Raw genomic sequence first — 24,922 nt, 5'->3', positions numbered from 1 at the left:
CGTATCACTATTTTTATCCAGAAAACTAGCACCACTTTCTTCCTTCTTGCTGTATCATGAGAAAAAGCCTCTTTCCTCCTTTCTAAGCTTCTGGAAACCATTTTCAAAGTAGTTTCTTCTTTCTCATCATTCCAGCCAATTTTAAATCAGAGCCACATCTATCTGGTCAGCTTCATGTACTTCCCCTTTTAAAAATTTGTGCATACCTTGCAAAGCAATTTGAAGCAGTACATAGGATAGTCAATTATACACAGCTGTCTGAACACAGACTTAACGTACAGGCCAGAGGAAAATACATTGATAGGATGGGATTTCGTCAGGATCAAACCACTGAGATACTGTTTTGTCACAGAAGGTCAGGAAGCTCGTCAATATTCTAATCATTTCTCTTCCATGAATACAAACTAAGTAGCTTGATGATAAATTGCCACTCCCACTCTAATTTCTGAATTCTAAAGCATATTTCACATCTACAAGACATATTAATGGGGTACATAATATTAGACAGAATTTCATGTGTTATTTCTCTGCCATTCAAATGGAAAAACATTAACAGTCATGAACAAAGCACACTACCAACAATCAAGATCAATTTTGTTCCACAGGAAGATGAACATGAATGAAGGGTGCCCTTCTTCCACACCACTGGTGCAGTAAACTGGAAATTCTGCAGCAACTTGATAAGAGCTTAACTACAAAGTCTCCCGATTAAATATGAAATGAATAATACAACCAAAACAATAGCTTGTGCAGCTTTTGTTTAGAAACTGCATTCCCATTGTTCAAGAACTCCTTTTGTTTTCAATGCGCTGCATACGCTGTAATTCACACCACACTTGATACTGGGACAACATTGTTTTTTCCGACAGAACAAGAGGAGTTACCATTCCTGCCTGTAAGGATCAAGGAGGCATGTTGGGATCAAGGCACACACTGTAATATCAGTATACTAAGCACAGACATCTAGGCTGTGTTTAGGATTTATCGTTAACATCCTACTACTAGGAACCATAAAGCTCACAGCTTTAATGTATACTTACGTTAATACATATACGTACATATATTTTGCTCAAGGCTGCTGCAACTATCCCTATATAGGCATGTTTTTCCCTAAATTATTCAACTATTCACTAGAAACTAGCACTCCAAACCTTGTGTTCAAATATGCTTCTTCTGGAGTTTCCAGCAGTGCTAAAGCAATTAGGATATTCCTACATGAATATCCAAATAAAAATATACTTCTTGATATTTCAGGAAACAGCAAAAAATGTTAAACAATCATCATCAAGAAATAAAGTTTAAGAGTATGTGATCTAATGTCTAAATTAAGCACTAACTATTGACTTTATGAAGTTAAGAAGTTTTCAGAAAAAAAGATGATCATTTGTTTATGCAAATGGTTCAAGAGAAATTTCAAGTTTAAATTCCCTATTTATATATATATAAATATATATTATATATAACAGCTTAGTCATTAGGAATGTCAGCACACCTTGCCATTCCTATAAATATTTAAAATTGACTTAATCTTATTGTTTTTTCTTATTAATTTTAATTCTGAGGCTTGTTAGGATTAGCCACTCTAATATCCCTGAATTTGGGGATTACAGAATAGATAAGGTACATACCAAAAAGGGATGTAGTCAACTGGCTTACAGTATATTCAGCAAAGCCTTGCCTTACTTTAAGGGGAAAGACAGACTCACATATTGAGCTTACATTTCCCAAGTCTCACAAAACCAAAAGAGAAGATACCAATAATGGAATACTTCAACTTCGCTCAATAAATGTATTTGGGGATGTGAAACAGTAAAGAGGTTCAATGCTCACATGAAATGCAAGGTCAGGCAGGGCCAAGCTGTTCACCTAAACTATGTTTATTGTTCAAAGTTAGATTTTCTATTCTGAGTGTGCAAGAAGAAAGGTGATTTTGTCCTTTCCTAAGCTGAATACTCAAGGGAAGAGAAGAAACAATCGCTTTCAAGAAGGTTCTTCAATGTGTACCAAGTCCTGTGGACAAAAACACAAAACCACACAAAACAAAACAACAACAAAAAAACACTTCAACTACCTAAGAAGAATGTTTCTGTCTAATTGAATTAAAGATATATGTTTGCTTCTCAAAAGTGATTTTTACAAAAAGCTTTTCAAAAACAAATTTAGTGCCTCCTCCCACAAAATAGCCCAGAGAGGTTTTCTAGCTTGACCTTACAAGACACATCAGACAAGAGAACCAGAAAGAAGGCATTTAGCCTGCTGTATTAGAAAACACAGCACTTAACAATGTTAGATAAGAAAAAGAAAACAAAAACCAAACTCCCAGGCATCTAGGGAATTTCTAAATTAGAGGAGAAGCACTTCCAGTGGAAGGAAGTTTCAATAATGCTTTCACCACAAAGGAAAGGGGGGTGGGTGGAAAACAAAATTCTTTTTTAACATTGAAAAAACCTACCGTTTCTTGACAAACAAAGCTGGGACTTTTACTGTCTGCTGAGAAATAGGAAAAATCATAGGTAAACGTCTTAGTTCTTTCTCTTCCTGTGTCTCCAGTACCACCCTCTGGTATCTAATAAAAAATAAAGATACAATACATGCTGACGAAATAATTAAAAACATTTTATAATAACCAATCCAAATGCAATTTTAACATCAGGCTACAGACATTAAAACAATCGTAATGACAGGTTAGCCTGCTTTTCTAACAGTGAAAAAATTAGCCGTAGATCTATCACATTCATAAGTAATGATAATCGTGTTACAGGACAGCATAGCAGGAATCCTTTGGATTTTAGCGTACTGCTCCAAGCAGTATATGCTTGTCACAGTATTTATGTTTAGTTAAATCAATCCTGTGTATGAAAAACAGATTATATTAAGGGATTATCCTACACTTGTAGTTAGCAGGATCCAGAGAGACCTTTGCACTGTGAACAGCATTCAGTGAGAAGCCATAATTAAAATGGCATCACGTACCTGCTACTTACATACATCTTGCTCAAGACTTGACAGTTAGCAATATACTTCAGCAATGTTCACAGTTATCTGAATCTGTCCATCTAACCAAACTACATGAAATTACTTTTCGTATATTTGTCATTGGAAGCTATCTTGCAAAAATCTATTTGCTGTGCATGATTTCTCCTTCTGGCAACAGAAATGTTAAAATACACCATCAAAATATTATAGCAAGTGATAGGCACTTTGGGTTTAGTTCATTTTCATGGAAATTCTCAAAGACTGCTTCTACAGATGAACTGAAGGTTTAATAGCTACTGGGCGTGTACTTTTCTTCTACCATAGGCTTTCTTCCAGCTCAGTAATGACCAGAAAAATAAACATGAGATACGTCCTACAGTTTAGTTAACAGAAAACCCTGGTACAGAAAGAAACAGTTTAATCCATTTCACCTAGGGATTACTTCAACACTATTTCCAAAACTAAGGGCTGTTCTCTATACTGTCACGAGCATCACTGATTTGTCCATATTTTGGCAGCTATTTGGTTAGAATTTCCTTCTTGAAATTGTGTTTACTCACCTTTAAGTTGGTGATTGTCGTTTTATTTTTCTCCATTGAAATAATAAACTTTGCATTGAGGTCTTTCTCCCTGAAAGTAAAAACAATATTTGAGTATGTTACACGGAGCATATCACAATCATCCACAGTAATATTTCCGTTCAGTAAGTTACTTGCCACAGTCAATCAATCAAATGAATCCATATTTGACTGTTGTGACCAATGTCTATTTTCTTTCTATGGATATATTTGAAGCACTTGGCCTTGCCTCAAATCCAAATCCTTTCACTCAGGAGCAGAGAACCAGCTAGGGGAAACCTACTCCACAAGTTTGACTCCGCAAGTCAACTAAGCGGTTTGTTCTTAATTTGAAGTAGTCTGATCCAAAGGTCAGTGAAGTCAATCACGTGGCTCTAAAAAATTTTGAGACAGAACACTGCAAGATAAACCCCAGCTCTTACCATCTTAGTACCCATTCACCCATATGGTTTAGGTAATAGGGACTAAATATTAGAAGCACAAACGCCCAGTATTTTAAACTCTTAATTTATTTTTGAAATGTGATACGTGGCAGTGTAGGAGAGAGGCTCTACTACCAAAGGTGCGTTACGCAGGTTTGCTGCCTCCCATAGCACGATTCCAGGAAGAAAAGCAGTCCATTTCTGCAGCAGTGTTTTCATGCACGCAGATCTGTATCTCAGCATTTGTTTCTGAATGTTTTCAAAAGTGGCACAAAAAGTTGTTAGCTGGGTGTCTAAAACCCACATGTATCAACCTGCTTGCTAGAGATGCGATTTCATCACACCTGGCCATAAAAGCAATACAGGCTGCTTTTGAATGACAACCTCCTGTACTATTAAAAACACGCACATAAAAAAAAAAAGAAAAAGAAACAAGAGGAAGACTGCTATACATCATACAAAACCTTGTTCCCCAAATGCTAACAGACACGCCTGTTCCAAATCCATCTGCTAAGGCACCTGACAAGCGGGTACTGCTGACTGGTACAAAAGCCAGCAGAGGGCTTTTAAAGCAGCGATGTGAGGCTTTACCATATCGTATGGCATCTCAGCAACTGCCAGCTATCCGCTTACACCAACCTAAAAATGAAAGAGAAACTTCTTCATATTAACAAGAGAACTGAGTTTGGGCTTTTTAACATGACTTTTTCCTCTCCATGGTGTGCTGGACCACCCAATTCTCCAGCGTTCATCAGCTGACTGTGAAGTCACCCTCTATCCACAGCCAGTTTTCTGGTAGAAATTCTGAAGAAAAGCAAAGCCTATTTTAAAATCTACATTAATGAATAAAGATTAAGCAAATAAAAGTGCTTACTTAAATATCAACACATTAAGTTATTTTCTAAGCTAATAAAATATATAATTGTAATAATTGCAGCAATAATTATACAACTGAATTTAGATCTACCAGTGAAAAGCATTAGAGGCATACTTTTAGAGATGCCTCTCAGTCATTTCTAAGTCATCCTCATCATCTTTTACTAGGTCTAAACTTAAGAGACTCAAATACTAAAACACGGCTATGGGTAATAAACAGGGAAAGGAGAAGTTTCCAGTGGTCCTTTTTAGCAGGAAATAGGCTTGGACAGAGCAGTAATGCAGCTGTGCACAGCTCCTGCTCACCCCACCTCCACCCCACGCCCTACCTGTCAGTAACTAATTGCTTGGAGAAGGTGTAATAAGTAACTTGGCCCAATTAAATGGTCTATTGTGTCACAAAAATGTTTCAACTAATTAGCAACCTGCTTCCTCTAGGAAGTTTGGAAGAACTCCACGTGGGCAGAAGGTTGTGCCAGAACTCCTGCTGTCTGTCTGGGCTCCGTCATGCTCGAGGTGCTCAAGGGGAAACAAGAAGACGTGGCTGTGCTTTCTTTGCTGCACCCAGCTGGCTCTCCACGTTACCAAACCTACAGCTACTCAATAATGAAAAGCTGAAGAAAAATCTTTAATGTCTAATACCCATACATCAGCCGCCCACTGTTCTGACAAGCCTGGAATCATTAATTTTTATGATAAGAGTGATAGTAAATATTATTGAGGAATAATAATATGAAAAAATTATATTATTTTATTATTATACTAAATATTATTAAGGAATAAGGATTCCAAAGCCACAAAAATAAATAAATAAATACAAGGCTAGTTAAGCACCAGCCAATAACAAAAAAGAATTTTGCATTTTTATATGGGAAGGGAGAGAATGACCCGAAGCAGGAGTGCTGTTATCTGAGTTGGTGAGCCAACCTGAAAGAAGCAGGGTGCATTGACAGGAGAAAACATTCAAATCAAACACTAAAGCTTCACTTTGTTATCGGACAGTTGAGTATGATTTATTGAACATAAGGAGCTTGAGAAGATCCCATAAAAAAAAAAAAAAAACCAACAAAAACCTGCTTGCCCACCACCAGTCACTTCCAGGCAACCATTTCACGCAGCTCAGAAGGGGCTGACTCCCTTTCAAAAAGTTCTGATTGCCAGTTCCACCCCATTTAAAAGTTCAGGCTGTGAGCAAGTGGATTTCAGTTTTAGGCAAGTTTTAGGAAGAGGCCCTGGCTGCAACCAGCTTGGCCCGGAGGCAAGCACCAGGCGATAACCAAAGGCGCTGCCCCGCAAGTCCCACACCCTCCATATCAAGGCGATGCCGAGTGGCCGGCTGGCTGCCAAAACGAGTTCCCAATTACTGCTTTGGTGGCAGAAGATGACTTGTTTCCCCTGAAGCCCGATCTGTTTGTGCAGTGGTGTTTCGGGCCAGCCTGCAGGCACCACGTGGAGTTCCAGGATCACAAGGGAATGAACCGTGTAACCCGTGATCCCTTGGCCCCAAACCAAACGGCGGTGTGAGCAAGCAGGAGAGTTTTTTGGCACAGATCCCAGGAAATCCATCACCTCAGTGCTGCTACTGACCCTCTGCTACTGCTGAATTCAGCTAGCTAGTCAGCTCATAACTAAGGGAAAGCGAGAAGAAGCCATCAGAAAAAGCTCTTCAAATAACACCGTCACTCTATTTTTATATAAACCATACCAGCATCAGTACCGAGACACGTGCAGAAGAGCCTGCATACATCTCTTTTAATGGGATAAGCTGATAAATGCTTCAGTTGGGCAAAGCTTCAGCAACTCCTCCTTCTGGATGAGTTAGGAAGAAGTGCCCCAACCTGAAGATGGTTCAGCAGCCCTGTCAAAACACAGCAGCTTCGTGGAACAACCTGCAATGGAGACACCTCTAAAGGGAGTTTCTTTCCCTCAAAGTCACTAACAAGGGAAGCTTTAGGAAGAACCCTGTTACAAAGATGCAAAACACCTTTGGTCTTTTTCCAAGCTCATCCTTAAGGTCCTTCACTGGAAGGTTAAGCTATTCAAATGGTGGCTTTTTAATAATCTGTTCTGTATTATTCAGACATCAGAGCATTTGCTATAGCTTCTCCTGTCAGAAAATCACGATATGATTTCCATTAAATTGATGCCACGGTGATCAGTTGTGACTACCGTAATACCCGACAGACATGACTCTGAGAAAAAGAACAGGGAAAAAAAAACAAGATGCGTTTCGGCCAAGGGACTGGAGGGGAAAACCAAAAAAGGACAGGACAAAAAGTGCCATCAGTTTTCTCCAGCACAGTGTTACTAAAGACCACTTCAGCAGGCCTCCAAGGCTGCACAGACAAGGACACTGATACTCCCTGAACTGCCTGCTGAGCGTCTGTGTCAAAATGAAGACAGGGCCTGTAAAATACGTCTTGGAAATTCACTTTACTGTAGACATCTAATGGACTACCTGTTGGAAAACGGGGTTATCAAAGAGCAAGCGTGTGATTTTGTTTTTCAACTACTCAAAAACACAGTCTGAGCGCTTGTTAAAGCAACTCAACCATGCCCAATGGCTTTTCTTTTCAGCCAAGTGCCTGCTTCCTACGTTCACACTTGAGGCACAACGTTACAGATTTCCTATCTTACCACTCCATTTGTTCACTGCCCAGGCGCATTCCTGGGCTCACGATGGGAAAGCATGAGGGCTGCTTCACCACGATTCGGGAGAATTCAAGGTAGATTTAACTACAAAACAAACACAGTGTGTCACAGAAAGAACTTGGCTTGTTCTTGTAGCTCGGTAACACGCAGACTGTACGTTGTGCCTTCACGTCTCATTGACTTGCACAGACCAAGCGCACTTCCCTTTGTCTGGGGAACTCTTGCAAGGAGAACATTCAATTCAACTGTATGCTTTAAGATGTCAAACAGAAAGCCCACTGCACAAGGATGTTTTTGTTGCTTTCTCTAACTACAGGAAAAGTCAGCACAAAGTAAACTATCACACAATTTCCAGTTTTCCTTTTGTTCTCCAGAGGTTTTTGTGTATTAGCTTCCTCAATGCTTATCAAATCATTTTTCAGAAAGTGCATTTTCTTTAAACGTGTTTTTTTTAAAAACATATATAGGTTCAGATTAAGAACAAATCTGGAGGTCTGTGTAGGAAACATCCAATTCAATCCCAAGATTTTGGTGGTTTGAGTCACCGGTGCCACATGACAGCACCCTGGGGGAAGGTTCACTGGGGGAAGCTCTGCTGACTTCCACCGCCTCCCATTTTCTCTAAACACCACAACTTCATCACCTTGGAGACCTCTACCAAGCTGCCACGTCTGGATGACATCAACCAACAGATTCAGAAGCTGTGACATGGGAACCGACGGGCTGCACGACATCTTCTGCTTCACCTCAAGCAGCCTGACAAGAAGAAAACAGCGGAAAGAAAGGAAAGAAAGGAAAGGAAAGAAAGGAAAATGTCTTTGTCTCAGGAAGACAAAGACATGATACACATTCTTGAGACAGAAAAAAAAAATGCAGCAGTTCTGTCATGAAGCCCATTTTTCTGTGGTAATGTAATCTTAATATTTTGCTAGTGCAGACTGCTGGCTTAAGATGATAGCCACATTCCCCTTCGCGATACTACTTTATAAGAAGAGCTGGCAAACTTTGCAAATCATTAAAGGAGAGCTCTGCCACTCTCGGCACATTTCTTCCCACAACACAGCTGAAACCAGGATACCAAACTCAGGCACAGAGAATGCAGAAACAGGACAAATACTGTACAGCTCCCGAAACAGAAATATTCCCTCCGTTTCTATACTAGTACACACGGATCAGTTCTTGGATGAAGGACAACCTAGATTAAATGCCTGTAGCCATAACAATAAATTTCACCAACAATACCGAAAGGCAGTGGTTTAATCTACAGCAGGAAGGCTCTCCTGGAAAATGAACGTGGGGGTGTCCTTGCGCTGTCTTGTGTCCAGTGATACCTCGCTTTCCTTGGAAAATTATGCATGCTCATGGCAACACCTACAGACCGGTCACTGCATTAAATCGTGTGCCTGACCTGCTCCTTACGTTTGTTTTTAACAATACGATAGATAGACCTCAGGCCTAGCGGGTATCCACATAAGTAAATTTTTAACCACTAGCAACAGTCCTGCCTGGCTCTGAGCTGCGCACACGTGAACCCCCTCTTACACCTCTCTGTTGGCACTCTAGAGGAAAATGCAGCAAAATCCCTTATTTAGCAGAAGCAACGTAGACTAACCTCACGCACCATCATGTTGATTTGACATCTTGGCATTTTGTTGCCATTATTATGAAACTATAAAGTTTCTCTAGGACTTGGATTTTAGGCCGCATGTTACTTTGCTTTTAATATCCTGTCTCTTCCGATTCCTTCTGTTGTTACTGCTGCTGTGCCAAGTCATACAGACAGTATTGACTTAACCTCTTGTGTACAGAAAAGCCTGATTCAAAGGAAGCAGATTGCTTCCCTGCAGTGTCCTTGGCTTTTGGGGTAGGGGGTCCTCTAATTTGAGATCCAGAACTGACAAACTGTGCCTGACCTCACACATCTATTAGGCTCCCAAGTAATCCGTAAGGCTGTTCTTTGGTCACTCTTTCCCTTAGCCGAGGCACACACAAGCAATCTGGATTGAAAAACAAATGACTTCAGTTCCCCAAGTACAAATATCTTCCAACCATCAGCATACAGAGAAATGGCTGGTGCGATCCAGGTTTCCGTGTCCCTCTGTTGCTTCATATTTACCATATCAACTCTTTGGAGGAAAGCCTTCATAAAGCCAGTATTTGAAGTGTCTGAGTGTTCAACAATAAGAACTTCAGCCCATGGGCAATTAAGATGCCTACTGCCATGTATGCTCTCCTTCTGTTAGATAACTCTGAAAAACCCTCTCTCAATAAATAACCCCGGCTTTGTATTTATAGCTGCTGCAAAAGAAAGGACTTTGCTCTTCAGTTCAGTCAGCTGTTCTCTCCAACAATACCTGCCTTTCAGAGATACTCAGACTTCTGAGAGCCTTCTAGTCCAAGAGCTCAGTTAGGTTAAAACAGCTGAGTGCTAATCCCATTTATTCAAAAATCGGTCTTTATTTCAAATAAACAGAGCCTAAGAATCCAACAGACTCACCTTTCTCTTGCTTTGTTTCATTAGGAAGGTTACAACACAGAGACTCACTGCCCTTCTCTGCTGGTCTCAAGGAGCTCTCAACAAAAAGCAGAGTCTGAAAACATTTTATCGTCCATCAATTTAGTGATATAACATGTAGGTAACCTGCTAACGTGCTCGGTAATACTGAATTCAATGAACTAGGAAATGCTGTTCTAAAGCCAGGCTTTCAAGTTCAAAATGCTTAAGGTCACAAAGCCTTGGGGGGTTAGAAATTGTAAATGAGGGCAGTTGAACCATGCTGCCACATGTGCCCACGCTCCTGCTGTGCTCCGGTCATGCTGGCACTGGAAGGTCTTTGTTCCTTCGTGCCACGGAGGGCGACAGAAGAAACAAGGTGGCGATTGTGACAAATCCCCCAGGCCTGAAAAACTTTGAAGCATTTGCATTAAGCACCGAAAAGGACAGAAAAACGAGCCCACATCAACAGAAGCTCTGTGTGGGTCTCCTGTTCTCTCCTGGTTTATGCAGGCTGAGCTGTGGGTTGCAGCCGTTAACCCTCCAGGTAACACGAACACAGAGCTGCGCTCGAGCACCTCCCGCCGTGTCCCGCTCACCTCTCGCTTCGCCCCTCGCTGCTGCAAGGATAAAGCTCTGCGGCTGGGGCTCTCCCTCCCCGATACACCTTGCGTTATCGGTGAAAATGGCAAGATGCTGCTGGAAAGACGGCGTACTTGGTTTTGTTTTGGGCCCGCGTGTAAGGCTGTGCCAAAACCCCCGCAGAGGAAGCCACAGGCAGAATGGCAGAGGCAGGAGCTACTGAAGTCATCTGCATTTAGTCTCCCCTTCCCATTCATGCCAGATCACATCCTATAATGACTTTCTTCAAAGGAATTAGCTCTTCCCAACTGCCTGGGCTTTCGTTCCCCTTGGGAGATTGGCTCTCCCACAACCTAAACTATCTCATTAGCAGTAATTCCTTAGATACAGCTTAAGCTGATGCATCTTTAGCTTCAATCCATTATTCCCAAGATACTACGAAGAAGCCATAACTAAATATTTAATTCCTCTTTTCAACATTTAAGCCCCGCAAATATTTCCAGATTTGCATCTCCTTATCTATTCCAGCAGTCATAACGCATGAAGTACACATTTAGCTCGACGTTTTTTGAATCAATGATTCCAGTCAGTTTTGTTAAGCTTTTCCCACGTAATTCAGATAATGAGCTTCTAGAAACTGAATTTAAAAAGGCGCCGATGCAGGGGCTCACTGGGAGAAGCAGAGAACACAGCTTCTGTTTGGTCACATGAGCTATGCGCGAGCAAGAGCTGAACTCCGATCACACTCAGAAATTCAGATTCATCAGCTTGCTGAAGAACTTCAAAGATTAACCATCGAGGAAAAGGGCTCAGAAAGAAAAGAAGAGGAAAACAAGTCACAAGCCACTGATGTCCAAAGACCACGTACTTTAATGTAGGTGAGAAGTTCTGAAGAAATGAAACACCGGAGTGCTGGCGTCTGTTACCACTTGCAGCCCTAAATTTCAGCTTGCTTCAGCAGTGCTGACATTTTTGATTGTGGAAAAGCCTAATGAGAGTCCAACAAGTTTTTCTAGAATATCCTGACTTGTGGCATCCCAATTCCCTGGCAACGATCGTCCTTGCTGTTGGCGTCTCTTTGGCATTAATTTCTCATCTTAGCAAAGGCCACGCTCATTAGACCCCACTCCATCCAACGCCACATTTCACCACCCCTTAGGAAACACGTGGCGTTTGCTATTTAAGCTCTCGAGGAGAGCAACTGTTCTGTTTAACACTTGCCAAGTTCTCTCTGTACTACTAGGACACCTTTGGCATTTCCCCCCCAACACTCACAGCTGCTGCTTCTTCCATTCCTACAGGGCCAGGGCTGAACTCCACACCTACTACTTACTACCTTTAAGCCAAAAAAAAACCACCACAAACCACAAAACCTTAAACCATAACCATATCCCATGCTACTATATGGATTATAAGACTTCTGTCACCTCCTTCTTAGTTTTGCCACCGATGATGACCTGAATTCATGACAATTAATGACAGAGGCAATGCTCTGCTATGAGCAAACTGTGATTTCTAAATGTATTTGCTCCAACAGCAAGTTCTCCAGCCTTGCCCCCATTTTCAAAAGGTCTGCTTGCAGCCTTATAACACGCCTTACTACATCCTGTCCTCAAGCATAATTCCCTTCGCTGACATTTCAAGGAGCCCCACAACACCAGCACCTCTGTTTCCCAGCAATCTCTGTTAGCTCAGCTGCACGTTGATTCCAGGATGACAGACAGCAGGAACAGTCACAAGCTGCTATCACTGAGCCTTCCATCATCTTTGAGGGCATTTTTACACTTATAGAAGTCCACATCACCATTTGCAGACGCCTGAAGAACTTGTGGTCTCTCCACGTCAACCCCACCTGGGAACCTGACCGAACCTACAGGGTATCATCAAGCCACTGCCTGTCTTTACCCATCTGTTTAGTGTGTCTTCATTGGGGTCAGTTAAAAGACAGCAATTATTAGGGACAGAAGATGCATACGCTGTCAACTGATGCTCGTTTCTCTGGTTCTCCAGCTCTCCCATGATAGGTCCTATGACCTATCCTGAAAAGATGAGCATGACCACGTTGTAGAATAAAGCTCTTTCTACTGTTTGCTTCTCTTGAAAAGATGAGATAATAAATAGAAAATAAAAACATTCCTTTACATGCTGCACAAAACCACTGATTTTTTTTTTCCCCAAGATCTCTTAGTATCAACTTTACCTGATACAAGAACTCAGATTTCAGCCTACACCTTTATGCACTGGTCCAACACTTAGAAAAGAAATAGCATACCAATGATGGGCTATACACACCCCCTCCTCCTTATTTTCAGGGAGAAAAGTGTCTGTCCTCTCGCAACCTTTCCGAAGGAAAAATCTACTGGAGGTTCCAGATTTTGGATATAAACAATGGCAAGGTGGAAAGTCACGTTCAGAACAGTTAGTTTGTCTTGCCAACCTAGCATCTAGGTATATTTTTACTGGATTCACACTCCCCCACTGACAAAGGCTGAGGCGAGACAGAAGCACGCTCACTCTAGGCACACCAGAGCCTCACGTGTCCTTATAGATCTTTCAACTTCTTTCTATAATGGGGAAATTGTACATGACAATAAATGAAGTCACAAGCACCATTGTTACAACAGAAGTTCAAAGAGTTAACGTAAGAAATAGCAAACTCTGCTTGCTGACAAATGGCTTATCCTCATTGGTACTGTAGTTTAAGAAGCGATGGTTTTGCACCATTTGGCCATATTTAAGCTCTGAGTTATGCTTCTCCTATCGCCCTCGTGCCTCTTAGGAACCACAACCGGTGAGCAGTGCTCAGAAACAGACCCAGCAAAATTTCACCAGGCACTTCAGAGACAAACACAGGATTTAACCGTTGGTGTGCTTCGTTCTAATCATTTCAGCTTTTCTTACTCTACCTGCTATACTGATGTTTTACATATAAAGATGGAGTGTTTTGATAAAATAAATTCATGAAAATGAAAAATACCCACAGTAACATGTATTTCAGCCAGAGCAATTTATGAAGAGACACCAACGCATTCCTCTCTTCCTTGCATTAGAAATCCTGTAATATATTCTCCATTTGTATGTCGTGTGTCTCAATTCCAAAAAGCATGGATAGCTAGGAAGAACTTTCACACTCCCAATAATCTCCCACATAAATCACTTTGAAACATCAGGAATACAAATTGCGATTTCTGCTGGCTCTTAGTTGTTTACTTGTTTATCACTGCTGCCACTAAAAACACTCTAGTCATGTGTTTCTTGTAAAATGAAGCCCCTCATTTTATATCTCGTCCTTTGCAGTGCTATATTAATTTGAGCTGTTGAAAACTCTGCTACTGATACTAAGGCTTCGATTGTGCAAGGAGTTATTTTTAAAAGATAATAAAGTGTTGGTCCTATACATCCCAAGGTACTCAGACTCCAGCCCTGAAGCTGAAGAGTTACTTAGACTTAACCGAGAGGCGTAAAAATGTAAAACCAAGAGGGACAGCCTTATGTGTAATGGCTAACATACAGCTACAGCCTACACGACTAAATTGTCAGTACTGGCATGGCTTTTAATCCACACAAATCCCAGAGCCACACAAAAGCCTTCTGTAAGCAGTAAAACATCTTCTGTGTCTCCCCACTATCAAACATAGAAGCTGTTAATCCTCGTGCAATACCTGTGAGCCGCTTCAGGTTGGAGAGCACATCTAAGGAGAGCTAAAAATTGATCACTTTGAGAAATCAAATCGGAATTCCTGTTCCTTGATATCAGAAATAATAACAGAGCTGTGGGAAAGTCTACCGAGTTCATTTAAATAAATGTTTAAAAACATTGACAGCACTGGATAACCACAGGATCATTTAGGTTGGAAGGGACCTCGAAGTCCATCCAGTGCCAACCCCCCTGCCATGGGCAGGGACACCTCCCACCAGCCCAGGTTGCCCAAAGCCCCACCCAGCCTGGCCTTGAGCACCTCCAGGGATGGGGCAGCCACAGCCCCTCTGGGCAATCTCTGCCAGTGCCTCACCACCCTCCTAGTGAAGAATTTCTTCTTTATATCTAACCTGAATCTACCCTTTTTTAGTTTAAAGCCATTCCCCCATTGTTGTACCCCTACACCCCCAACAAGGAGCCCCTCCCCAGCTGTCCTGTAGCCCCCTTTAGGCACTGGCAGGCCGCTGTAAGGTCTCCTCGCAGCCTTCTCTTCTCCAGGCTGAGCAACCCCAGCTCCCTCAGCCCGGCTCCATAGGAGAGGTGCTCCAGCCCCCTGAGCATCTTCATGGATAAGTACGCAGGAGGAAGAACTTGCTGCAGGGCAAAGCCAGGAAAGGCTGCGTATGACCTTTACTTAGTTTATTCAACTAATTAAATTCAATAATTAATTTATGCAAATGCAAGAAACAGATAAAAAAAAAAAAAAAAAATTAGAAAAAAAACAGAAAAGGTTTGTTTTTCTTTATTACTTCATGGACCGAAAGCCAAACAGAACAGACCTGTCAGGTATAAGAAAGTGAGGGGTATAATAATTAGTAATATCAACTCAGTTCTTTCAGATACCACTCCCTTTATTAAATATCAAAACATTTTCTCTTAGACTTCTAATTTTCTCATAGACTTCTACTCTATGAAAAAAAACTAGCTTTAAAACCTGCTGACAGGTTTTTACACGTTTTGTAGAATTATTGCAATGTCAGCACAAACTGAAAGACTGTCACTGCAATTGCATGTTGAATTAGGGAAAGCAAAGATTAGATGGAGACTCACGAAGTAACTGAACTTTCTAAGCTCATGCTCACAACTGGCTTCAAAGCAGTAACTGTAAAGTAATTAGACACCACTTTTATTACATTATCCAGAGATACAGTCAAAAACCTTTGAGGTAACCTCTGTGTGATCAATTTGGGATGTTAACTGTTTATAAAGGAATGGTCCAGAGCTTTGACGGTGACACTGAAATGAATGAACTCCTTCCAAGTTAAGACAGAGAAAGAGAAAAACAAAAATAAGTCACTGGAGCAAGTGGAGCAAGGAAAGAAAAAAAAAAAAAAAGGATCAAAGCTTGTCATCTAAGCCATGGCACAGCAAGCAATCCCAAAACAACCCCCGCCCTGCCACATGATCCATTCCAAGATCCGTGTTCATGACTTATTACACAATTAGCAGGGGTATGACACCACACAGCGCAACTGCTCCATAATGCAGCAGTCTGAACAACTGTTCATTAACTCAGTCTTCTCTAATTAAAAATGACTCACGAAATAAGTTGCATTCTATGACTAAGCTTAGAAGAAACCAAAGCAAATTTACAGGCACACATGAAATCAAATTTAACCCTATACAGGATCACGTTAAAGATTTCGGAAGGGAGCACTGCAGAATGAACACCCCGTTGGGAAGTCCCTTTGAGCGGGCAGCACGGCTCAAACCCTGCCGTGCTTACAGCAACGACCCATACAGCCGAGCACAGCGAGGAGAAGACACAGAGGAAACCAAGAAGGAAAACCACGACTGCTGTCCCATCTCAGGGCTCACAACACCTTCACGACCGCAGCAGGACACAGCAGCGGGCGCCCAGCTTACAGCACGTGCTGGCAGCACCAGCTTTCCAAGTCTTCCCCACGCATACCAACCAACTCAGCTATCTCACTTAGACTAAGTTAAATCACACATCCTAAGAGCCTCTCTCTTGCTCTGGTGGAGGAAAAGAACGACAAAAATTCTGTAGACTATAATTTTGCCAAATGTTTACCACACACCTAACGTTCATATCGTTAAGCATTTCTCCAGTGTGTCCTGTGTAGATCTAATGCCTCCCTTTATGCATATTCTTTAATTGTTTGATGGCTTGCCAGAGCCATCTGCTGTGCTGCTCAGTGCCAGGCAGAAGGAACAGCAGCCGTGCACCCAAAAGTTGGGGCTTCGGAGCAACACCCCTGGCACCAAATCCACCCTCCTGATACCTACCGCAAACATCAAGCACCATCCTGTAAACGGTGGGGTCTGGGGAATGCTAACAGGGAGCCTCTCCACTGCTTTTTTGGCACAGCCCTGGAAACTTTCAGAAAAAAGACGCTCCTCCACAGCCACCCCACACACACAGTGCCGGTGCCCATCTTCTCCGCTTGCTGCTTTGACCGCAGCAGGGCTGCAGCCTGCCCTGCTCCTCGCCCCTTCCCTCCCTATCGCACCCCAAGCTAACTTCACCTAGGCGTGCTCTGACCCGCTTCCACCCGAGCTGTCCCCTCCTGTGGCACCTGCCAGAGCCCTCCCGTGTCAGAGGCTGCCCGACACCAGCCCCCCTCGACCCCCCTCCCAGGCCGGCACCCACCTGCGGTTCATGGGCCGCACCCTCACGGCCACCTTCACCGACGCCATGGCGCTGCCGCTGCCGGCCCTGTGCCGCCAGGCCCCGGGCAGGCCGCGGCCTAGCCCATGTCGCTATGGCGACGCCGCCCTGCCCCAGCGGGCCGCTACGGGGCCGCGGCGGGGACAAACGAATGGCGGCGGGGCGCTGCCGCAGCCCGCCCTCGGGTGGGCAGGAGGAGGAGGAGGAGGAGGAGGAAGGGCACGGGGTGGGGAGGAGCGGCCCCTAGCGAGGGCCTCCCGCTGGGAGACGGAGGGCGCCGTGGCGAAGCTGTGAGGGCAGAGGTGCGGTGGTAACGCGGGGGGTGCGAAGCTGCCCGCCACGCTGCCCGCCCACGGCTCTCAGGGTGTATCCGTGTCTAGATAAATAAATAACTATAATATTAAGTGTTGGTTCCGGCGTCTGTCAATATCTGTACATCCACAACGTGTATCTATGTATCTATACGTCCACAGCTGACAGGGATCTGTATCCGTAAGCAGGTCTATACATCCACAACAGACACAGGTGTTTCCATAAGCAGATCTACACATCCACAATAGCCAGAGATCTGTGTCCATAAATATACATCCACAACAGCCAGAGAGATCTGCATCGATAAATCACACAGAATCACAGAATTGTCTAGGTTGGAAGAGACCTCCAAGAGCACCAAGCCCAACCTCTGACCTAACACTAGCCAGTCCTTCACTAAGCCATATCACTAAGCTCTACATCTAAACATCTTTTAAGGACCTCCAGGGATGGTGACTCAACCAGTTCCCTGGGCAGCCCATTCCAATGCCTCACAACCCTTTCGGTAAAGAAGTTCTTCCTAATATCCACCCTAAATGGATCTGCACATCCATGTCCATACATCCACATCCACACTTCCCTACAGATTTCCACTGGTACCTTTTTTCTCCTCATTTTCTCATCCCAGCTGCAAGCAGCCCCCAGCAGGAGCCCCATTGCCATGCCAAAACAGCAACAAAACCCGGTGTGGCCGTGGCCACCAGAGCCTCCATGGTCCCCCCTTGTTGGTGCTGGTGCAGTTCTGCGAGGAGGGGTGCGAGGCAGGTGGGCTTTGTGCAGGTGGGCTCCTCCAGCACTGGCTCCAGGGGGGCAGCAGGACACACAAGAACAACAACAACAAGAAGCCAGATTAAAAGTAATAACGCAATACATAATACATATGTTGGTTTGTTTGAAGCTGTCAGTGTCTGGAAGCTACACCCAGGACTGAGACATCCACTGCATGGACACAATCGCCGTCACTGCAGTGGTGTTGGCCTGAGAAGACCTAGGACCCCAAAACCTTATCTTCAGTGAACACTCATCATAACAACTGATTGTGTCCAAAAAACAGGAATGAGGCATGGGGGTGACAGGGACAGGACTAGAAACATGTACTTGGCTAACCAAGTGAATCAGATAAATGCCACAAGTCCCCACCAGCTGCTGGGGAAGTCCCACAGCAGAAGGACCACACGTGGCAGATGCGGCACCGGCTCTGTGAGCACTGGCCCACGCAGGGGAAGCTGTGTGGGGTGCAGAGCAGCAGGAACGGGTGTCAGAGAAACAGAGGGAAGGGGAGGCTCAGAGAGGGATGCTAAGAGGGCAAGGTAGAGAGAAACATCAGCTCATGAGCGGTTAGCATAGGTGGCAGCCAGGGTCATGCAGGCTAATGAGATGATCCAGGAAAAGAAAGAGACAGACAGGCCCCATGTGTAAAACCTAAAGGTGTTGGCAGAGTGTTAGGAAGAGGGACAGAGGAACACAGAAATGGGTTTGGAGCCAACCCAGCGCATGAGCCAGATGGGCAGAGTGTGGGACTCCCCATGGAGGAACTGGGCACATTGCTGGAATTTTGTCGGAAGTTTTAAAAAGGATATGGGAAAAGTGCAATGAGATGACAGTGAATACCACATTCAAATTAGAAACAGAAGAATAAGCTAAAAAGTGTGTGTAGATAAACCTGTACATGCATGCATAATAAGACAATAAAAAACAATGGTAAAAATAAAATAATAAAATAAAATATAGCTATTTTCAGCATCAGCCAGAGATGCTAGGAAAGTGAAACAATACATACTTTAATATGTAGAGCATCTACTAACTCTTCCCAGACAACTGTGCCTCTGCTAGCTCTGACCAACAAAGCTATAAAGCAAGGCCTCTGGTACAACCTTTCATTGACCACATCTCCACACACTGCTGTTCAAGGCTGCATCCTAAGGCCAGCCATAAGGGCACGCAATGAGCTTCCCCACCTGGGCAGATCCTCCCATGAAATGGGAAGTATTTTCCCATTTCACTAGGAAGCTTCCATTACAGATGGAAGTCGGAGCAGCTGATGCGCACGTGCAACGCACCCAGAGTAAAGCAGCAAAACCTCCCCGACTGCACTCTGATTGCAATTTAGTTCAACACAAATTATGGCCAGGGAAGTGGCGTAAACAGTGTGGGACAGATTAGTCCATTCAGTACAACTAAGCAGCCCTCAGTTAAATATTGCTCTGGTTAGAGACACTCAGCACCTGCACTGCTTGCCCATCTTTAACAAACATCCACAGAGAGCACAATTTTGCTCCTTGGATCCATTTCTGTCTCTGGGGCCCTCTCCCCTCTGATGGCTCTGTTCAGCAGTGAGTTAATATTTGCCTTGAAATTCATATTCTTTCAGTCTGACACATTCTCACACCAAGCATGTAACAGCTTTTGCAATTTCAGTAACTACCATGTTAGTTGTAGAAGATGGGGATCCAGCAGGAAGTCTGCTTCCTTATGGATGCGTCCTGTAATTAAGCTTTTTGGTGGGTGTTTGGAAGAAGACTGAGCCTTTAGGGAAGTCACTCTATACACAGTCTGAGTCTTACAAAAGTTGCCAGAACATGGTATTTTTAAGGCTTCCATTTATAGATAAGAGTGTGTAGATATCAATGAAAAAGCAAACATAAAGGCACACTTACATATCCCCAAAAGTGCATTAACCTCCTTTACTTGAAAACCTGGTGGAAAGCACAGCTGTCAGTTTCTAAGTACTAAATATTTTACACTCAGAAAATGGTGGCAAACGGTGTAAACCAAAATCCAAACCAAACCCAAGAACGCACATTCCCAAGTACTCCTTTATTTCCCTGGCACAAAAGCATTTAGTAAAGACATCACTGGGATATGGTTAATGAAGCATTTCCAAGGTTCCTCCTTGAGTTATCAGAAAGAGTTTCTGCTACCTTTCTGCTCTTGGTTTGGAAAGCCTGTTCCGCCTGCTGTAGAAATTGGGCTTGGACTCAGAGATGGGACCTTTGGTGTTCCTGTGAGTCTGCAAAGGAGGCAAACTGGGCTTGACCTAACTCCTGACCATAGTCTTCTGCACTTCCTTCTGCTCCTGGTCAGTGTAATTGACCTCTTACCATGGATCTGCTCACTCAGAAATGCCCTCAGGCACACACTGTTGTCTCCTGGGGTTGCAAAACAGGTCACAAGGCCAGAAAATGACAGCCTGGACTTTAATAATGAGTGATGCAAATTCATTCGTTCACACCCTTCAGATGCACCCTTCCCCATGACTATGCCCAGCTTCCCTTACTCGCCCAGGCCTTCCAACTTTACTCCCTTTACATGCAAATATCTTCAAAGGGCAGCAATTAACAGCTTGGCCAGTGGTGACATCCTACTTGCTGTAATCCTCTTTATCCCATTTAGAAATAGGTTCCTGAGAACAGGTTGGAGACCATGACTTCTACCCAAGCTTGCTGAGGTATCCATTCAGCTGGCAGCCGAATGGAGGGACAGACAGATAGACAGACAGACATCTCCCTGTCTTGCAGGGAGCTCGCTGTGAGCCCCCCCAGCTGCATACTCTGAGCGTGTATTTACTAATTTGATGCAGAAAGCCGAGCTGTCACCACTAAAGAGACTGGTTTCACAAAGTGACATGACGGTCCTCTGTGGCCAGTGTTTGGGAACAAGGTATTATCTTGTCACCATTACGGATCAATTCATCAAGCAGGTTATCCTTCTCTTGATTCCTGTGAAGTCTTCGGAGAGAAACACTCACTCAGCTTCCTCCTGAGGCCTGCTGCTCCCCACCATGGTGAGCCACAGCCTGGGGGTGCTTTTAAAATCTACCTTGCCCTGCAGAATTAGCTGTCATTTCTGCCTTCCCCACCAAGACATGTTGTGAACTCTATCTCAGCTAGAGGAGTTGTCCTCCTGGCCGGGCTGCTGTCAAATTCCCATCGTGCTGTCAAATTCACAAGGAGCAAACAGCATTGCCCCTGCCCATTGACATCCTGCTCCTCATCCACATACCATTCTTTCTGTGGGCTTGTTCTCTAGGTAACTTTCAGGTGTATATTCACACCCACTTGGCACAGAACATGCACCTTTGCATCTCCCTTTTAAACTCTTTGCAGAAACAAAAGTGAGCAGCACGCATCCCTCCATGAGGTCTGTGCTGCCCTCGCTGCTGTCACTCTTTGGTGGCCGTCCCCAAGATGATGCTTCAATTCAGGCAGCTGCACTTGTCCTGGCTAACTTCTACATACTTCTAGCTGCTGCCCTGCTCCCCTGGGGGCTGCTAAAGCTGCTTCGTATCTTCCTGGTGGAGCATCCAAATGGAATCCCCCGATGGTTGAAAAAAAAAAAAAGGTTTGCACTCTATTAAGAATTAAACCAAGTGCTGCACGAATCCACATTAAACAGAGAGAATTACTCAATTTCCAGCAGGGCTCAGCAGGAAGTTTCAAGTAAATAAGTATCAAGCTGTCAGCTTGAAATTCTCCTTTGGAGCCGTACAGTTTTAATGAGCTACCACCAGTGCCGGATTTTGGCACCTTCCCTCTTGCTCTTTCCCACAGTTGCCTTTTTGCTTTCAATGAAACGCTGGGGATGGGGATGCTGGGGTCCTTCAGCCAGCCCATCTGGCAGGGCACTGCTAGCAGCTGAGGTTGGAGCCGGGAGTTTTTGGCAGCTGGATTTTGGTCACCTGGAGCCCAGTGGCTCAGGGAGAGCAGCGGCAGCAATTGCAGCAGAGGCAGCAGCACCCAGTGCCAGCGGTGGTGGCAGTGGGCAGAGTCACATCAGGCTGTGTGCCAGGCTGAGTGCTGTCCTGGCCACCGCTTGGGAAGCCCTGTGAGGCTTTAAATGTTAGTGGGCCCATTCCCCTCACGTCTTTCTTATTTGCATCCCTCCCAATGCCCCCTGTGGTTGCGATAACAATGACAATATACAACACAACACAACTCCTGGCACATCCAGCAGCTGGATGTCACGGCTGGCAAACACCTTCCTCCTCCCGAGGTGCCCCCCTTCCTGGAGAGCCCTGTGCCCATCACCGTGTTTGGAGGCTGCACCAAGACATGCTTGCACAGGAGATCAGTGAGGACAGAGCAGCTGCTGTCCAAGCCCATTTCCACTGCAGGTAGCACATCCACTGTGATTATTTGGATTCCTTGCCAGAGCAGAAAGAGAAATGGGTGGCTGTGTTGAAGGGTGTCCTCACTGATACCCCTATGCAGACCTCTGTATAATGAGAGAGGATGCAAAGGGCTAACAGCCGTACTGAGCATGGAGAAACGTCCGTGCCCAAAGCTTCCTGACCTTGTGTTTCTCCAGCAGAAAGCTGGCAGGTGCTTCCTGCTGGATGGTGCAGAGGATTTCCCAGGCAATTCCTCCCTCTGTCCCAGGGGAGCAGTGGAGAAAGGCTCAACACGCTGTGCTGGCCACTTCTGCCCAAGCAGGAGAAGGACCCACCCCAGCCAGCAGACCCTGGCTCTCGCACAGAGCTGGGGAAGCAAGCCCAGGGGCTTCCTCAGCACCTCGTCCTGCAGCCAGGGAGGTGAGGAGGAGCTGCTGCGGTGGCAGGAGGGGGAAAGGGCTGCAGCTGAACACACATGGGGGGTGGTGAGTTACTGCCAGTGCAGCGTTTGGGTACAGACAGCTGAATTTCCTGCATGTAGAAAATGAGCGGTGCTGCTTGTAAGGCTCCTGCTGGATCTGCTGTTAGTGCTGCACCATGCTGGACTTCTCCCGGAGGAGATGCCTGAGTACACGTGGCACGAGGGGCAGTGAGCTGCTCTGTGGGAGCAGCAGGGAAACAAATGCTTCAGGGTGCTCATCTAACCAAGAGTAAAGCCCAGTTCATGGAGCAGAGATCACTTCTTTCAGCTTGCCAGGTTGAGCATCAAGAACAAATCCTCTTCTGGACCGCACAAAAGAGGTAGTGATTTGTAAATAACCTTTGAATTTCACCATCTGGGAGAATTAATCAAACCAAACCTGGATGAAGCAACCATTCAAAGTGCTGGATATGCGGCACCGTTTCCAGGTTCTCTTAGATTTGACCCAGAGCTGAACCAGAACAGCTCCAGCCAAAGCTTCGAGCTGAATCCACTGCTCTACCTCTCTGCTCTTTCGGTCTACTGCTGATTGCTTCATTTATTCTTCTGCAAATTGATATCCCTTCTGCTGCATTTTTTATCTCCCTTTAGTTTCAAAGAATTTTAAACCTATTTCATGTGGGAATAATCACATGAGGTACATAAGAACAGAGAAACAAATGTACTGCTTACATTTCTATATGTTTTACAGGAGACCACTTTCCCCTTTGACATACAATTGTCACCTCAAATCCTACCCCTGGAAACGCAGCCTCTTAATTTCTATTTTATACTACTAAGGAGAGATGGCTTTGCACAACAGGAAAAGTTTGTCCTACCCAGAAACTTTTCTCATTACGAGCAGCACTCAGAAGTTTCACAGAGTACGTTCCAGCATTTTAAATGTATTGTTGGCTTCTCAGAAATGAGCTTGTTTTTGTCCCCTCTCGCTTCACTTTCAGTTAAGAAGTCTGACAAGAAAAAGTATGGTACATAGAAGTAGAAATGAAGAATAAGTGGTTGTAGTTGACATTTAATTTCTGCACAGTTGGAAAGAGAAATGAGACTGTCTATTGTTCAATCCATTATTTTTCCCAACCAACCAAGAACATAGCAATTTGTTGTTTCTTTATTAAATATAATAGGGAGATGTTCTGATAATTTTTCCCTATCAAGTTCTTATTATTTACAACTCATGTACAGTGGCAGCTTCTGAGCTCCCTCATTTGCTCTGTTTTCTGTTACATCACTCAATTAACACAGGCAATCTGTTATGTCAAAAGGTAATAAGACAGCGCTTGATAAGCAAGCCACAGAAATCTCTAATAACTTCTAATGAATTATTGCAATGCGGCATTCAGAGATGCTCTCTCGGAGGCACCCTGGGATTTACATGATACATTAACACGTAAGCTGTCTCTGGCTGGTGCCACTGAGTTAAGAAGTGTCAATGCTCGGTACCAAAAATAACCACGCATTTCAAGTCTCTCCTTATAGAGATTAAAGAAAAAAGTGTGAAAAAACATTTCTACAGAGGAGAAATCCTACCGTTTGTGCCCATTTTACAGAAATGTTTATTGCTGCTTTCTCCACAGCTGGCATTAAAGAGGGAAGAAGCGTGGGGCTGCGCAGGGTTTCTCTGAGGCTTTTCAATGAGTCACGAGATTCAGCAGCTACCTGTTGCCATCTCACATCCAAGGCCTCGGAAGAGAGGATGCTGATGGCGATCACCTCATCAGCCAGAAAGAAAAGCTGCGAGGTGCACATCTGGCCTGCCAGGTCCAGGATCAGCTACAGCTGCTGTCAGGGCATCTGGGTTTAAGGCAGGAAAGGGTCCTCCAGGTACTAGCCTTGGGGAACAGCAGGCTGTGGACTGAGGCCATGACTTGTGTGGAGTAAGTTAAACAGCATGAGGTGTTTAGTGGAGGACTCGTTAGTGTTAGGTCAGAGGCTGGACTAGGTGATCTTGGAGGTCTCTTCCAACCTAGATGATTCTGTGAAGTTTCTCTGGAGACCACAAAAGGTTTGCTTGATGTCATACAGAAAGTAATAATTCAGCTTTCATTCTGTATTTCTGATTTCAGTGGAAATTAAAATTATTATTATACTCCCCCAAAAATAACAAAAA

The 24,922-nt window shown here is 44.2% G+C and overlaps 1 protein-coding gene across 10 annotated transcripts in view; it reads right to left on the bottom strand.

Annotated features, from left to right (window-relative positions):
• Nucleotides 1–17,100, bottom strand: part of KIF16B (kinesin family member 16B) — a 138,355-nt gene extending 121,255 nt beyond the window's left edge. For 3 of the 10 annotated variants that reach the window (XM_084513119.1, XM_084513121.1, XM_084513120.1), the window contains exons 1-3: nucleotides 16,895–17,093; nucleotides 3,537–3,606; nucleotides 2,453–2,566 (exon numbers count right to left, since the gene is read on the bottom strand). In XM_084513119.1, coding sequence (XP_084369245.1) covers nucleotides 2,453–2,566; nucleotides 3,537–3,606; nucleotides 16,895–16,941 — 231 coding nt within the window. In that variant the 5' untranslated portion in view covers nucleotides 16,942–17,093. Of the gene's footprint in view, nucleotides 1–2,452; nucleotides 2,567–3,536; nucleotides 3,607–16,894 lie in introns of all 10 variants that reach the window. The other 7 variants (XM_084513114.1, XM_084513115.1, XM_084513118.1 and 4 more) reach the window with 5 other exon arrangements.
• Nucleotides 17,101–24,922: the final 7,822 nt, after the last annotated feature.

This window comes from Aythya ferina (genome assembly GCF_964211825.1).
Source record: "Aythya ferina genome assembly, chromosome: 3".
NCBI lineage: Eukaryota > Metazoa > Chordata > Aves > Anseriformes > Anatidae > Aythya > Aythya ferina.
Note: the sequence above shows the minus strand (reverse complement) of the source record. Positions and strands in the feature narration are given on the sequence as shown.